The sequence below is a fragment of the Camelina sativa genome, chromosome 5 (genome assembly GCF_030686135.1).
Source record: "Camelina sativa cultivar CO46 ecotype springtype chromosome 5, ASM3068613v1".
NCBI classification, from domain to species: Eukaryota; Viridiplantae; Streptophyta; class Magnoliopsida; order Brassicales; family Brassicaceae; genus Camelina; species Camelina sativa.
The window spans coordinates 20,404,283-20,418,833 of record NC_141884.1 but is presented as its reverse complement, the minus strand read 5'-3'; the positions used below and the strand labels follow the sequence as shown (position 1 = coordinate 20,418,833).

The 14,551-nt window shown below is 37.7% G+C and overlaps 1 protein-coding gene and 1 pseudogene across 1 annotated transcript; both read right to left on the bottom strand.

Annotated features, from left to right (window-relative positions):
• Window positions 1–2,379: 2,379 nt before the first annotated feature.
• Window positions 2,380–3,031, bottom strand: LOC147944079 (ubiquitin-conjugating enzyme E2-16 kDa pseudogene; annotated as a pseudogene).
• Window positions 3,032–9,932: 6,901 nt separating this feature from the next.
• On the bottom strand, window positions 9,933–13,432 carry LOC147944078 (uncharacterized). The gene is made up of 5 exons (XM_087512456.1): window positions 13,220–13,432; window positions 11,988–12,851; window positions 11,185–11,766; window positions 10,442–10,524; window positions 9,933–10,068 (listed from the first exon to the last, which is right to left on the bottom strand). The coding sequence occupies exons 2-5, from the start codon at window positions 12,849–12,851 to the stop codon at window positions 9,933–9,935; spliced, it is 1,665 nt and encodes a 554-aa protein (XP_087368582.1). The 5' UTR covers window positions 13,220–13,432.
• Between the last annotated feature and the right edge of the window lie 1,119 nt (window positions 13,433–14,551).

Here is a 14,551-nt window from a genome sequence, read left to right as displayed (position 1 = left end):
TTGTATCGTTTCGGTTTCTTACTCATTGTATCGTTTCCTTCTTCTCCGCTCACAATATATTGCACCTACAAATCTCCTCTACAACCAATATCAATATATCCTTCGATCATTGCATATGTAAGTCTCCTCTCCATCCCCTCTCAATCTATTGCATATTTTCTGATCATTGCACCTATCAGTTGGTGACGGTTGTTTTTATTTTGATAGCCGAGCTATGGACGGAGAGGGTTCCAGTAGACGTCAAAAACGCAAGGCAGACGAAGCATTATCGCCAGCAAGAGTCCCAGAAGCTTACGAGTGGGAAGAGGAATCACTATTGGGTGTGTCCGAAGCCTTTTCTCAGACAAGGGCCGCGGTCGAGGCGGAGTCAAAGCATCGCTACGCAGAAATTCTGCGTATGATGGATGAGCATATGAAGAAGAAGGAAGAGAAGACCGTCCTCGTGCATCAAGTGGAACTAATCGACGCTCAACTAAACCAACTGAATCAAATCTTGGCTGGAGAACTTGTCGACTTAGCGACAGAGCACAAGAAGTTAGAGGAGATGAGAGAGATTGTGGAGGCCGATGCCGACCTGTGTGTGGTTCCTCCTCCTGTTGATTGGGATTAACTAAAGCTCATGGTTCCTCCTCCTCTTAATCGGTTTTTAGAAGTTAATTCCATTGTAATGTCGTCTCTTCTTCTTTATGAACCCTGAACTTGTTTGATTTTTATTTCTTTTTGTAATGTTTCATATTAATATAACTCAGCCGGTATTATGATAAATCAGCCTTTAAGGATTTATAAATCAGCCGTCACATGAATCGTTGAGAGTTTTCGTTTTCCCATAAATATTGTAACTCAGCCGCAAAGTCATATATATCAGCCATTTATTTTCATAAAGTTTCTTGAGGTAACTCAGCCATACTCACTCTAACTCAGCCGTAACATGAATCGGTGCGACATTTCGAATTCCCGTAAATATGATATCTCAGCCGTCAAATCATATATAACATTCATTTACTTTCAAATTTTTTCATGTGATAACTCAGCCATAAGTCACTATAACTCAGCCGTTACGTGACCTTTCGTTTTCCAATAATGGTTATAACTCAGCCGTAAAGCGATATTTTGGCGGGAAACCATATGTTAACCTAATAATTTTAAAATCCAGTTGTTGGCGGGAAACCATAAGTTAACCTAATAATATTAATATTTAATTGTCGAGTGATGTTCTTCTTCTTAAAAACGAATCCCCAAATGTCGAATGCTTAAACCCTAAAAAATCAAATTCTCGTAAATCATGAGCAATGTATCTGGAGATTCGAGTTGTGCATCAAATGTCCGAGAGAGAGGACGAGGTACATTTGTTGGCGTACCTAAGAGATGTTGGTGTGGAGAAGCAATCGTGGCCAAAAATTCGAAATCGGAGTCAAATCCTTGTCGACGATACTTCCATTGTGGGTATGCAGCTGCGAAGAAGGTAGAGTCTGTTCTTGGTTATGTTGAATCTGTTCTTGTTGGTTTATATTGAATCTGTTCTTGTTCCAATTGTTGTCTCCATCACCTTGATAGCTTATGAATGATGAACACGTCTTCAAGTGGGTCGATGAGGCACTGTTGGATGAGGTAGAGTCTTTCTCTGTTCAAACTGAAAAACTACAAATGGAGCTTGGGAAGGAGCTATTTGAGAGGGTTGAAGATGCAAAATCAGAATTGAAAGCAAGGATGAAGGTTATGATAGTTGTGATAGTTTTTGGTTATATAATCATGTTTGGTCTATTTAAGATAGCAGGATGAGATAGTGTATGATGGGATTATGTTTCTATAATGTTGTTGTTAATGGTTATGGATTCCAAGCAAACTAATGTTGTTGTTAGTGGTGTTTTATCAATCTTTTTTACTAACTCAGCCATATATTTACTATAACTCATCCATAACTCACTATAACTCAGCCGTCACATGACTTTTCGTTTTCCCGTAAATATTATAACTCAGCCATCAAGTCATTTATATCACTCATTTACTTTCAAGTTGTTTCTTGTGATACTTCAGCCATCACTTACTATAACTCAGCCGTCACATGACCTTTCGTTTTCCCGTAAATATTATAACTCAGCCGTCAAGTTATATATATCATTCATTTACAAGAGTATATCTGGTTTTTAGAAAGTTTTAAAAGGTTTTACAAATTGTTTATAATGATATATATCAATTTTATTTGCTTTTCTAAAAGCTTTACAAGTTGTTTCTAATATTAAAACAGTAGACTCTGAATAAAATATTTTTTAAAATAGAGTTTACAAGAGCAGTGGCTGAAATATTTTATTAAAAAGTACAAAAACAAGATAAATTATTCAAGAGTTCTTAAAATAGATTTGAACTATTTAAGTTCATATTTCAGTTTCCTCTCCCAGCGTATTGAATTGTCATCTCTCTAGCCATTGCTTCAAACCTTCTCCTATCAGATTTGTAGAGGTTGGCAAGATATTCAATGGTCTGTTCCTCATCATTGACCTCTGGTTCAATCAACTTCTCCACTAATCCCTTGAAAAGCGTAACAATCGGCAAGGCAGTGGGAATCCAACGGTCGGTCCTCAAAACTTTTAGGTAAATGCCTCCACTATCTGATACATTTGGGTGGCAAATACTTGTGATGAAAACAACCTGCATTATCAAGAAATTTTATTTAAAAAACTATTTAGTTGGGAGTCCTAATAAACATGCTTGCTAAAATAAAAAGGAGTATAATAAAAAATAGATACCTTGGGGGGACTTCTTGGGTAATCAGGTGGAAAACTAAGCCTAAGTTTAAACACTCCCCCTTCATAAGGAGTGTTCACCGGTCCGATTAGGGTGGCCTCCCAACGGAAAATGTCGTCATCAACAGTTACTAAAAAAAAGTCAAACACTCAGTCTCATTTATCCTTAACAGTAAAACAAATCTAATCTGAAGATATATGTGTTTACCTGCTGTGATGTTTGGCGAAAGATCTCTGTTCAGATATTTCAAATCAGTCCTTATATAGTTTGAAGGAGAACGACGGGCCATTTCTGACGGATTGAAGGAAGAAGGTAAACAGACTTTTCGGATCTGAGAGATGATTTAGGATTTTTCGTGAGACAAAGGTTTGATGTGTAAGTGGAGAGCAAAAAGTATTTATAATACGCGAAGCGTCGCTTTGGTTTACAAAAAGTACCCCTTCTAAGCCCTTCAACGCGTAATTATAACCGAACTAAAGCGACGCTTCGCGTATTACGCCATCAATCAATTACGGTTTTACAAGCCTCTGGTGGCTATAACTCATCCATAACGTTATAGGGCGCTATAACTCAGCCGTCACATGAACTTTCGTTTTCCCGTAAATATTATAACTCAGCCGTCAAGTCATATATATCACTCATTTACTTTCAAATTGTTTCTTGTGATAACTCAGCCATTACTCAGCCGTCACATGACCTTTCGTTTTCCCGTAAAGTTTATAACTCAGCGTCAAGTCATATATATTACACATTTACTTTCAAATTGTTACTTGTGATAACTCAGCCATAAATCAATATAAATCAGCTGTCACATGGCCTTTCGTTATCCCGTAAATATTATAACTCAGTCGTCAAGTCTCACATACACAGAGCATTAAATTCGAATTGATTACATTCCGTTCTGCAATTGATTACATTCAGTTCTGCAATTCGCCAAAAAAAAATAAAAAATAAAAAAATAAATGCGACAAGCATCATATTAGCGAACTAGTTCCCATGGGAAGGCTATCGTCTCTAGCATTCTGTACGGTCCTGAAGTCTCAGGATGGGAGCGGACCGTATAGATCGGACTCCAACGGTTCTTCCACCACCAGCTTGCTCAGTTCAGATCGCCAGATCTGACAATCCCGCCTTAAGGATTCAAGCCTTTCCATCGGCACTTCGGAGCCCTTGGACACCATCTCCTCCAAGAAGGCACATGGACCTTCTACGTCATGGCTTTCGCGGAAGAAATAGTCCGTTGACTCCAAGTGGTTGATGTACCGCCTCAGCCTTTCCAGGCAAGCTCGGTAGGCCAAGACTTCCGTGTTGTGCGGGAAGTCAGAATTTCCCAAAGGTTCGTAATCACCTTCGGGTAAGTTGGGCACCACCATACGGGAGACCTGTTCTACGCAAGAGGCATGCTCAGCAAGTAGACGAGTCATGCGCCACTTCGCCAGAAAAAAACCTTCAGCGATGAGCTCATCCATGACTCGGATAGTCCCTTCCAATCGGCAGAGACGAAAGACTTGCTCGAATTTAAGACGAAATGCTTTAATATAAGCGCCAAGTCTCTTGCGGCGAGCTCGGTACATCCGGAGTTCCCTTTGCAAAGGATTAAAGTAACGGGATCGAGACAGAGACTCTTGAGGGGGGGCATTATCCGACGCATTCGGACCGAAACCGCTAGTTCCAGCGGCTGTCAGTTCTCGGGCCCGTTTCAACCATGCAGATCGGGTAGTCACTGGCATCTTTGCTAGTTTCGTTCTAGTTTGGAATGCTCTTAACATTTCCAACCCTTTCCCTATTTATACTAAAACTTGGAACGCAACCCCCATTGATTCCACTGCCGGGAAACCATAAGTTAACCAAATAATAAGCAGGAAACCATAAGTTAACCAAATAATAGAACGTGTACGGTTTCCACCCCATTGAAGCATCGGTATGCCACCATCATTAGCTGATGCATTCCCAAACCGTTCTCCAAAGCATTTGATGGACTCATACGCCCAAGCCTGTAACACGGGTGTAAACCCACTAAGGGTGTACGACTTTCCCGTAGGGTTCAGCATCTTTATGGAATCAACAAGAGCTTCAAATGCTGACCGACCCCACGGATACGTCTTCATTGCTTCATCATCAAAAACTCTTTTGGCACTTTCATATGGAATTCTAGAGTTATGATGCAAACCATAAAGTCTAATGTGTTGAAGAAGCAACAGCCCCAACCATTTACGATGATCAAGGTTAACCCATCCCCGGCACACTTTTAATGCTTCCCTGAGTTCAAGTAGCGTTGGACCTGCCCCACCAGGCACTTTCAAAAGTCGGAAGAACTTTTTGTGTTCCTCTTCAAGTTCAAACTGTTCAGTAGGCATTGGGTCTATGTTTAACCCCGTCAGATAATGAAATTCATTCAACCCAAACCTGATAGGTTGACCGCCGACCACAAACCAAAGCTCCTTCTTATGTACCCTTAACTGGTTACATAGTAGGAAATGAACAACCTTACCAGACCAGACGAATTGGCTATCAACTAGCTTAGAGATTATTCCAATTTGTACTTTCTTCGTTTCATCCCACGCATCCAGTCCTATTGATTCCCTAATCTGAGGTAATTCTAACATCCTGAAATTTGTGTTTATATCTCTAGACTCTATTTTAGCGTATAGTCTTGGTGGGTAATCCCTTGCTTGTTCTTCAGAAATATCCTTCGCCATCTGATAGTAAAGCATAAAATAAATCAGCCATAACATATGGCAAACACAAGGCATATAATAACTCCGCCATAATACATAACTCAATCGTAAAGCATAAGATAACTCAGTCCAAACTCAGCCATCCAAGACGGCGACAATCACCCGTATCTCAAAAATAAATAGGAAGACACATACCGGAACTCGAAGACGAGACGGCTTAGACGGAAACGAACAAGACCAGCGCCGACGAAGAGAAGAAAGAGCGAATGAGGATATCGAGCGAGGACGGCGAGAGATGACGGCGGGAGAGTAGAAAAAGACAGATTATCGCCGGCGCAATTAGGGTTAGATTTCACCGACGATAAGGACAGAGAGTTTTTTTTTCCGCGGTTTAAAAACCGTTCACTTTCCCTCTCATTGTAACTGTCGATGCTGGAAAGATAACTCAGCAGTCATAAACGGTATCTCAGCCAACCCTCAAGTTAGAATGATTAAATAACCGACTAAACCGAACCGAAAAGAAAAAATAATTTTTCCCAATTTGGTATTTTTGTATTGGTATGTTTGCCTAGTTTTCTTATATTCGGCTTATTTCGGTTATATTATGCTAATCTACCTAATTACAATATATTTTGGGTTATTTATTGTTAGATATTCATCTAACCGACCAATAACCAGAAATAACCAAAAATTAATTTCAAAATTTTAAAATTTTTTTAAAAAAATTATTTTCAAAATGGTTCAACGATAAGTATATCCATATTACCACCTTAATCCAAACACATTATATCCAAAACCAAACTGTTATATTAAAAACAAATAATGTTACCTCATCTAACTCTAAACCCTAAACCCTAACCCTAACCCTAACCCCTAAACAACATGTTTTGGTATGTTTGACACATTTTGATCAGAATGTGTAAAAATCACTCTTTTTGTCTATAATTATTATTTTTATTGGTTATAATAATAGTAATATTCATTTTGCCATTCTAAATTTTAATTTTGAGTTATAATAACCTTATTTTACAAATATCTCATAACTCAGCCGTTTAAGTCAATAACCCAGCCACTACTTAGTCAAATTACTGGCCCCTTCTTTAATAATAAATAAAAATACATGACAAATTTGAATTCAAATTTTTGAATTTATTTTTAATAATAAATCGTTTAAAATATTTTTATTAAGTGTATGGATGATAACAAGAAACATAATTATTGTTTGCGTCTCCCCAACAACCCTTTTTGCATTCCCGAGCGGGTATATAATAAATTAATAGGGTGGCCGTCGGATAACTCAGCCGTAAAACCATTATTATGGCCGTTGCATAAGTCAGCCATAACAAAGTTGTTAATTTAACTGACTATCCTAAGTCAGTCGTGTAAAGAACACAACTCAGCCTTCAAGTATATTACTGTCAAACGACGTCGTTCGATATATTGTTTTAGTATAAATTAAGGGATTTGGTGTGATTTATTGCTTCAGTAATCGAGATCGAGTCAAGATGATGGCAAATAGAGATATATACGGCGGCAACTCCAGGGCTGATGAGAAAACTGCTTCTGAAGCACTAGCTGAGGTAGATCTCTGGACTATCTGAAATCTCAAAGCATTATCTTAATATTGTGTTTGTGGAACTGTAGGAACTGAATCGTAATGAAATAAATATGAAAATGAGGTACGGCAAAATCCGGAGGCAAGACAAGGGCGTTCCATTCGGGTGTAATTGCGGTGTGGTGCTTCTCGTTGCCACTTCTAATGATCCTACCACGAGAGGAGAACGTTATTTCAGTTGTCCGTATGACATCACAGATGTAAAGATTTTTGTACTCTTATTGTTGAGTTTTGTGTTCTGTTTCTGACTTTTTTTTTAGTCTAATATGAATTATGTACTATTTGTAAGGGTCCCGGTCAAGGCTGCGGTTTCAGGAAGTGGTGGACTGATGCAGTGCGCGAAGAGTTTAGGGTTATTCAGGAGGAGAAGAATGAGATGAAGCAGGACTTGGATGCAACCAAGAAGCGCATCGAGATTCAAGAAGAAATGATCTTGTATTTGGAAAAGAAATATGACGCGCTGGAGAAGAAGTTTGAGAGCTTGAACAAGTATCTGTGAGATTAGTCAAGCTCCGTTGTTTTTTTTTTTTTTTTTGGAATTGATATGAACTTTCTATGTTGTGGTGTTTTATCAATCTATTTTAATAACTCAGTCATGATTAATTATAACTCAGTCATCATTAATTATAACTCAGCCGTCATAGACGATATCTCAGCCAACCCTCAAACTAGAATGACTAAATAACCGACTTAACCGAACCGATCGATAAAATAAATTTTCCAATTTGATATTTTTGAATTGGTATGTTTGGTTTATTTCGGATATATTCGGCTTAATTTCGGTTATATTAGGCTAATCTACTTTATTACAATATATTTTGGGTTAATTATTAGAATGACTAAATAACCGACTTAACCGAACCGATCGATAAAATAAATTTTCCAATTTGATATTTTTGAATTGGTATGTTTGGTTTATTTCGGATATATTCGGCTTAACTTCGGTTATATTAGGCTAATCTACTTTATTACAATATATTTTGGGTTATTTATTAGAATGACTAAATAACCGACTAAACCGAACCGACCGATAAAATAAATTTTCCAATTTGATATTTTTGAATTGGTATGTTTAATTAATTTCGGATATATTCGGCTTAATTTCTGTTATATTAGGCTAATCTACTTAATTACAATATATTTTGGGTTATTTATGGTTAGATATTAATATAACCGACCCATAACCGGAAATAACCAAATATTTTTTGATTTTTTGATTTTTAAAAAAAATATTCAAATGGTAATAATATTATTATATCCATATTACCACCTTAAACTATACACATTAAAACACATTAGAACCAAATCCAAAAATCAAATAATCTGAACCCTACATCTCAAACCCTAAACCCCAACCCTAACCCTAACCCTAACCCCTAAACGTCATCTGTTGTATGTTTTACACATCCTTGGTGAGAATGTGTAAAAATCAATCTTTCTCTATAATTATTACTTTTTATTGGTTATAATAATTGTAATATTCATAATTCAATTTTACATTTAAATGTTGAGTTATAATAATGTAAATTTACAATTATTTTATAAGTCAGCCGTGTAAGTCAATAACTCAGCCATCACTTAGTCAATTTGTCGGAATTTTAAGATTTTTTATTCGAATTTTAAGTTCAATTTTTTAATTATTTTGTATAATATATTGTGAAAAAACTAACTTTATAAATTGATTACGCGTGTGGATCTGAGCAGGCACAGAATTATTGTTTGGGCTTCCCCAACAACACTTTTAGTAATATCGAGGCACAGCACGAAAGACTAAACGAAGCCGTACCAAGTTCATAACTCAGCCATAACTCACTCATCCGTACGAAGTAGATAACTCAGCCGTTCGAAATATATAACTCAGCCATAACATATATGTTTATTCAATATTTAATTATAACTCAGCCGTGTGAAGTACATAACTCAGCCGTAACATTGAAAAGATACTAAACAAAGAACTTTCTTATCCAAGTACAATTCCTACCAAAAGAAATCCAAAATTTTCCAATATCCAAGTACAATTCCTACCAAAAGAAATCCAGATGATTTTTTACATATCCAAGTACAATTCCTACCAAAAGAAATCCAAAGGTTTTTTTACATATCCAAAGTGCAAGTCCTACCTACCAAAAGAAATACAAATGTTTTTTACGTGAACTGATTCATAAAATCAGGTGACTCATCGAAGATTTCTGCTGCCATTTTAACACGTATACCCTGGATGTTTTGATCACATATTCCATCGAAAGACACACCAAGCGCTAGACATTCTATAAACTTTAAAGCGTACACGCCACAGTCACCACTCTGTACGTTTTGCGGGACCTTGGAGGCACTCTTCCTCCTGAAGGTAAACTGTTTGTAAGTAGGTGTACGAATTTCGTGAGGAACGTTCGCGTTCATCATTGCTGGAATCATCCGCGTAAACGCCCTACAAGCATTCAGCATTCTAAGCTCACTCTCTCCGGTTACTTGTCCCACGATGCTATCATAGCAATCAATATGCTTTCTGTTGAGATCCACGTGCAGCGCCACCCAGTGATCGCCTCCAATTTGTGGAGTAATATACAGGTGATCCACATCTTCTATCCACTTCAAATTAGTTTGTTCATCTGATGGAATCAAACCTTTAACTAATTCTTCATAACAATTGCCAGTCATTGTAAAAAACTTGGGTTCGGACTTGAACAACGGATAATGACGGTGAACCATTTCACTGGTGAACCACAGGTCTATAAACGCAATGCGTTTGTTGTGGAATGGGAAGGGATCTCGTTTGTACCTACACCTAAGGACTCTCATAAACGCGCCCAAGTGCTGTACAACAGAAAACTGAGTAGTAAACAACAACGCAGCCATAATGTAATATAAGTCAGACAACGACAACAATAACTAAGACATTAAGATAAACTTACTTCATCAGTACACCACCCATATTTACCATATTCGTCTGGCCTCTCTGGCCAGTCCTTTCGTTCGGTGATTAGCACCCTATAGAATTCAATTTCCATTCCGCCTTTGCCTAACGGGATATTCCTAACAAACAAATAAACACAAGTTAATATAATGTTAACAAGCTGTTATTAACTTGTTAAGCAAAAGGGTCTAAAGGGTCATACTCGGCTTTCTTTAGGTACTCCAAAAGTTTCTGAACCTTGACCGGATCAACAGGTGCCAGAGGATCATATATTCCAGGTCAGGTGAACAGTTCTTCCTCATGCACGTCAGTCCGTTGTCTCCAATATTAGGGAAAATCCAGCTTGGATGATCTTGTTGTGTATTCAATGCACTCCCATCCGCTGACAGCTTAACACTCTCCAGCCTTAAAGCTTTAATTCTATCAAGCCTAATCTTTTCCTCCTCATCATCCTCAGATTCAGGTTTAAGTGAGTCGGCTTCAGCAAAATACTCGTTTGTAATATCTTCTGCACCAGCTTCTGCACCAGCTTCTGCACCAGCTTCTGAACCTCCAGGTAGTACAAATTTCAACGGCTTAACACCAGCAGCCACAACAGCAGCAGTAGGATTTGTAGGCGCCCTACCTCTACCTCTACCTCTACTTGTACCTCTACCTGTACCTCTACCTCTACCTCTACCTCTACCTCCACCTCTACCTCCAGCCGCAGCTACTTCTTTAGCCTGCTTTGCCGCAGCTACTTCTTTGGGCTTCTTTAACGCAGCTACTTCTTTGGCCTTCTCTGCCGCCTCTAACTCTTTGGCCTCCTCTGCCGCCTCTAACTCTTTAACATTTCTCCTCGTGGAAGGCCGTCTTTTCGTATCAGCTGGTCTCTTAGTAGCTGGAGACTTCTTAGCATCTGGAGAAGTCAAATAGTTCTTTTCCTGTATATTAAAATTATAATAACTCAGCCTAAATATTCTGAAAAATCAGCCATAAAACAAAGATGAATCAGACATTACCTTCTCTCCCGCCTCTAACTCTTTGGCCTTCTCTGACGCCTCTAACTCTTTGGCATTTCTCCTCGTGGAAGGCCCTGTTTTCGTATCAGCTGGTTTCTTAGCAGCTGGAGACTTCTTAGGAGAAGTCAAAGAGTTCTTTTCCTGTATATCATAGTGAAGACAATTAAAATTATAATAACTCAGCCTAAACATTCTGAAACATCAGCCATAAAACAAAGATAAACCAGACATTACCGGAACTTTTGGTGGACCTTTTGATGTCTGAAGTTCCTGTCCATGTCCCAGGTTATTTAGTTCTTGTCCCATTTTTAAAGTCTGGTCAGTCGTGCTCTTTGAAAGCACGAGCTCTTTCATCTGTTTGAGGTCCGTCTCAAAAGATCCAAGCCTGGTTTCAATCCTTTCATCCATCTTCTTCTCTAGATTCGCCGATACATTTTCAATGTTCCTATCAACGGTGTCAAACCTTGTGTATAACTTATAGATCAATTCGTAGAGATCATCTTCCTCCTCACTTACCTTTTTTCCTTTCTTCTTCCTCTCCTGTGCAACTCCTTCACTAGTTTCCTGACTGTTGGAAACTTTCATCTTCTGAACTTTCCGCTTCTTTGCGGGAGGAGATTCAGACTCAACAACTGCTTCAGCTTTCTTTTTCTTTTTCTTCTTATCACTCCCCTTAACATCCCAAAAACCTTTAACAAACGTATTCAGATGTATGTCTTCGATCAGGCGATCGATTGCTGGGTCGTCTTCTTCTTCTGGCCACGAATGAAATAGCTCGCAGCCATTTTCCTTCATAACCATATTAATCACACGCAGCTGTAACATAAGAGATTATGAAACCCATCAGTAAGTTTTAACTCAGTCATTACTAATGAAAGCATAAATCAGTCATTACTAAAACATAACTCAGCCAACACTAAAGCATAAATCATCCATTACTAAAACATAACTCAGCCGCTACTAAACAATAACTCAGCCATAACTACATCATAACTCATCCATTACTAAACAATCACTCAACCAGATATAAACCTTACCTCACCAAGCGCTTTGATCTCTTCAGCAATTGCGGTTTCCAGCGATGAACGTGTACGGTTTCCACCCCATTGAAGCATCGGTATGCCACCATCATTAGCTGATGCATTCCCAAACCGTTCTCCAAAGCATTTGATGGACTCATACGCCCAAGCCTGTAACACGAGTGTAAACCCACTGAGGGTGTACGACTTTCCCGTAGGGTTCAACATCTTTATGGAATCAACAAGAGCTTCAAATGCTGACCGACCCCACGGATACGTCTTCATTGCTTCATCATCAAAAACTCTTTTGGCACTTTCATATGGAATTCTAGAGTTATGATGCAAACCATAAAGTCCAATGTGTTGAAGAAGCAACAGCCCCAACCATTTACGATGATCAAGGTTAACCCATCCCCGGCACACTCTTAATGCTTCCCTGAGTTCAAGTAGCGTTGGACCTGCCCCACAAGGCACTTTCAAAAGTCTGAAGAAATCTTTGTGTTCCTCTTCAAGTTCAAACCGTTCAGTAGGCATTGGGTCTATGTTTAACCCCGTCAGAAAATGAAACTCATTCAACCCAAACCTGATAGGTTGACCGCCGACCACAAACCAAAGCTCCTTCTTATGTACCCTTAACTGGTTACATAGTAGGAAATGAACAACCTTACCAGACCAGACGAATTGGCTATCAACTAGCTTAGAGATTATTCCAATAGGTACTTTCTTCGTTTCTTCCCACGCATCCAGTCCTATTGATTCCCTAATCTGAGGGAATTCTTTCATCCTGAAATTTGTGTTTATATCTCTAGACTCTATTTTAGCGTATAGTCTTGGGGGGTAATCCCTTGCTTGTTCTTCAGAAGAAATAATCACCATCGACATCTGTTATAGTTCATAAGTAAATCATAAAATGAATCAGCCATAACATAAAACAAACTCATACACAAAGCATAACATAACTCAGCCACAAACACATAACTCAGATCTAAAGCACAAAATATCTCAGTCACAACTCATCCGTCAGCAAAATAAAACAAACAGTAAATCAGCCATCGAATCGAATAAATCTAACAAATCAGCCATAAACCCTAAAATAACTGAGCCGCAACATAAAACAAAAAGTAAATCAGCCATTGAATCGAATAGATCTAACAAATCAGCCGTCATTAACAACGGCGACAATCAGCGGTAAATCATCGAAAAAACCCACATTCAGCCGGAAAACTCGAAACTAAACAGTCGACACATACCGGATAGACGAAGACGAAGAAGACGAAGAGAAAGAGAGAGCGACGACGAAGAAAGAGAGTGCGACGACGAAGATAGAGAGAACGAGTAAAGACGGCGAGAGATGACGGCGAGAGATGACGGCGGGAGATTGATGGCAAGAGAGTAGACAACAACAGAGTATCGCCGGCGACAAGAGACGACGAGAGTTTCGATATTTTTTTTTTTCGCGGTTTGTGAACAGTTAAAACCTATTCACTTTCCCTCTCTTTGATATAAACAAGAAAACAAAACTGTGGATCTAAAAAAAAACTGCGATCTAAAAAAGATTGCTTAATGACTGTGTTAAATCATATCTGATGTGTATTCTAATTTGCTGATGTGTATTTTTTTTTTAATTTTTAACTCAAATTCGAGAAACAAAATCCAAGGGGTAAATTGTAATTACACCCAGGACACTAAATATTCTAGTAATTTTCAAAAGATTTATAGATATGAGTAATAAACCAACTTTTGGATAACATTTGAGTAATTACTTCTTTTTTTTTTTTTGTCCCATTAGATACTCGAGGAATTGATGAGTCACAATAACTCCTAACATGAGTAAACGTCGTGGGAGCTTTGATCGTCGAAAGAGTTAGTCCATAAATATTTGTTTTTCATTTTTTGGTGTTGGAAAATTTTTTAGAAAAAAGTTATTTATATAATATTAAAAGAACCAATCTATTTATATATATAGTACTGTCTTTTCTATTTACCGTTCTTTATTTTCTTTTTTTTTACATTTCATCTTTTTACCATTCTTTTGAAACCTTTTTAAAAAAAAAAATCTTTTGTCATCACAACAATATTATGCACAATTTATTCTAACCAATAACCACTAAACATGTTAGGATTGACTTTGTACATGTCTTAAATACATGAACTAAAAATTCGATTTCTAACACGAAAATGATAGAACCAGAACAGACCAAATTAAAAGTCACAAGTTTCCAGCTCGTTTTGACATTTCTGGTTACAAGTCACACACTAAATAAATGTTTGAAATCTTCGAAAAAAAACATTGCTATAATTAATTAAAAATCAATAGGTGGAAAAATCCGGTGAGAGGAAAGTAGAATGTTGCTAGAATCAATAAAAATAAATTAATAGGTACATTATATAAATATACTAGTATATATCCCTCCTAATCCAACGGTCCATTTATACATGTCCCCTTTGCACATGTCAAAGATAATAATACAAACAAGTATAATTGTAGGTATTTATTGGTTGTGAGAGAGAGAGACTATTTTATGTTTTCTCTCTTTTTTTTTCTTGGAAATTAATCAGTTAAAATCAGTTTTTCCAAATTT

What these genes read in the sequence shown, in the direction of transcription:
- LOC147944078 (XM_087512456.1), bottom strand. Translation starts at nt 12,851, where the DNA reads ATGTCGATGGTGATTATTTCTTCTGAAGAACAAGCAAGGGATTACCCC. An exon ending in AAGGTCCACCAAAAGTTCCG is followed by an intron (nt 10,525 to 11,184) that starts GTAATGTCTGGT and finishes GCTGGTGTTAAG; the next exon opens with CCGTTGAAATTTGTACTACC. An exon ending in GCAGAAGATATTACAAACGA is followed by an intron (nt 10,069 to 10,441) that starts GTATTTTGCTGA and finishes TTTGTTTGTTAG; the next exon opens with GAATATCCCGTTAGGCAAAG.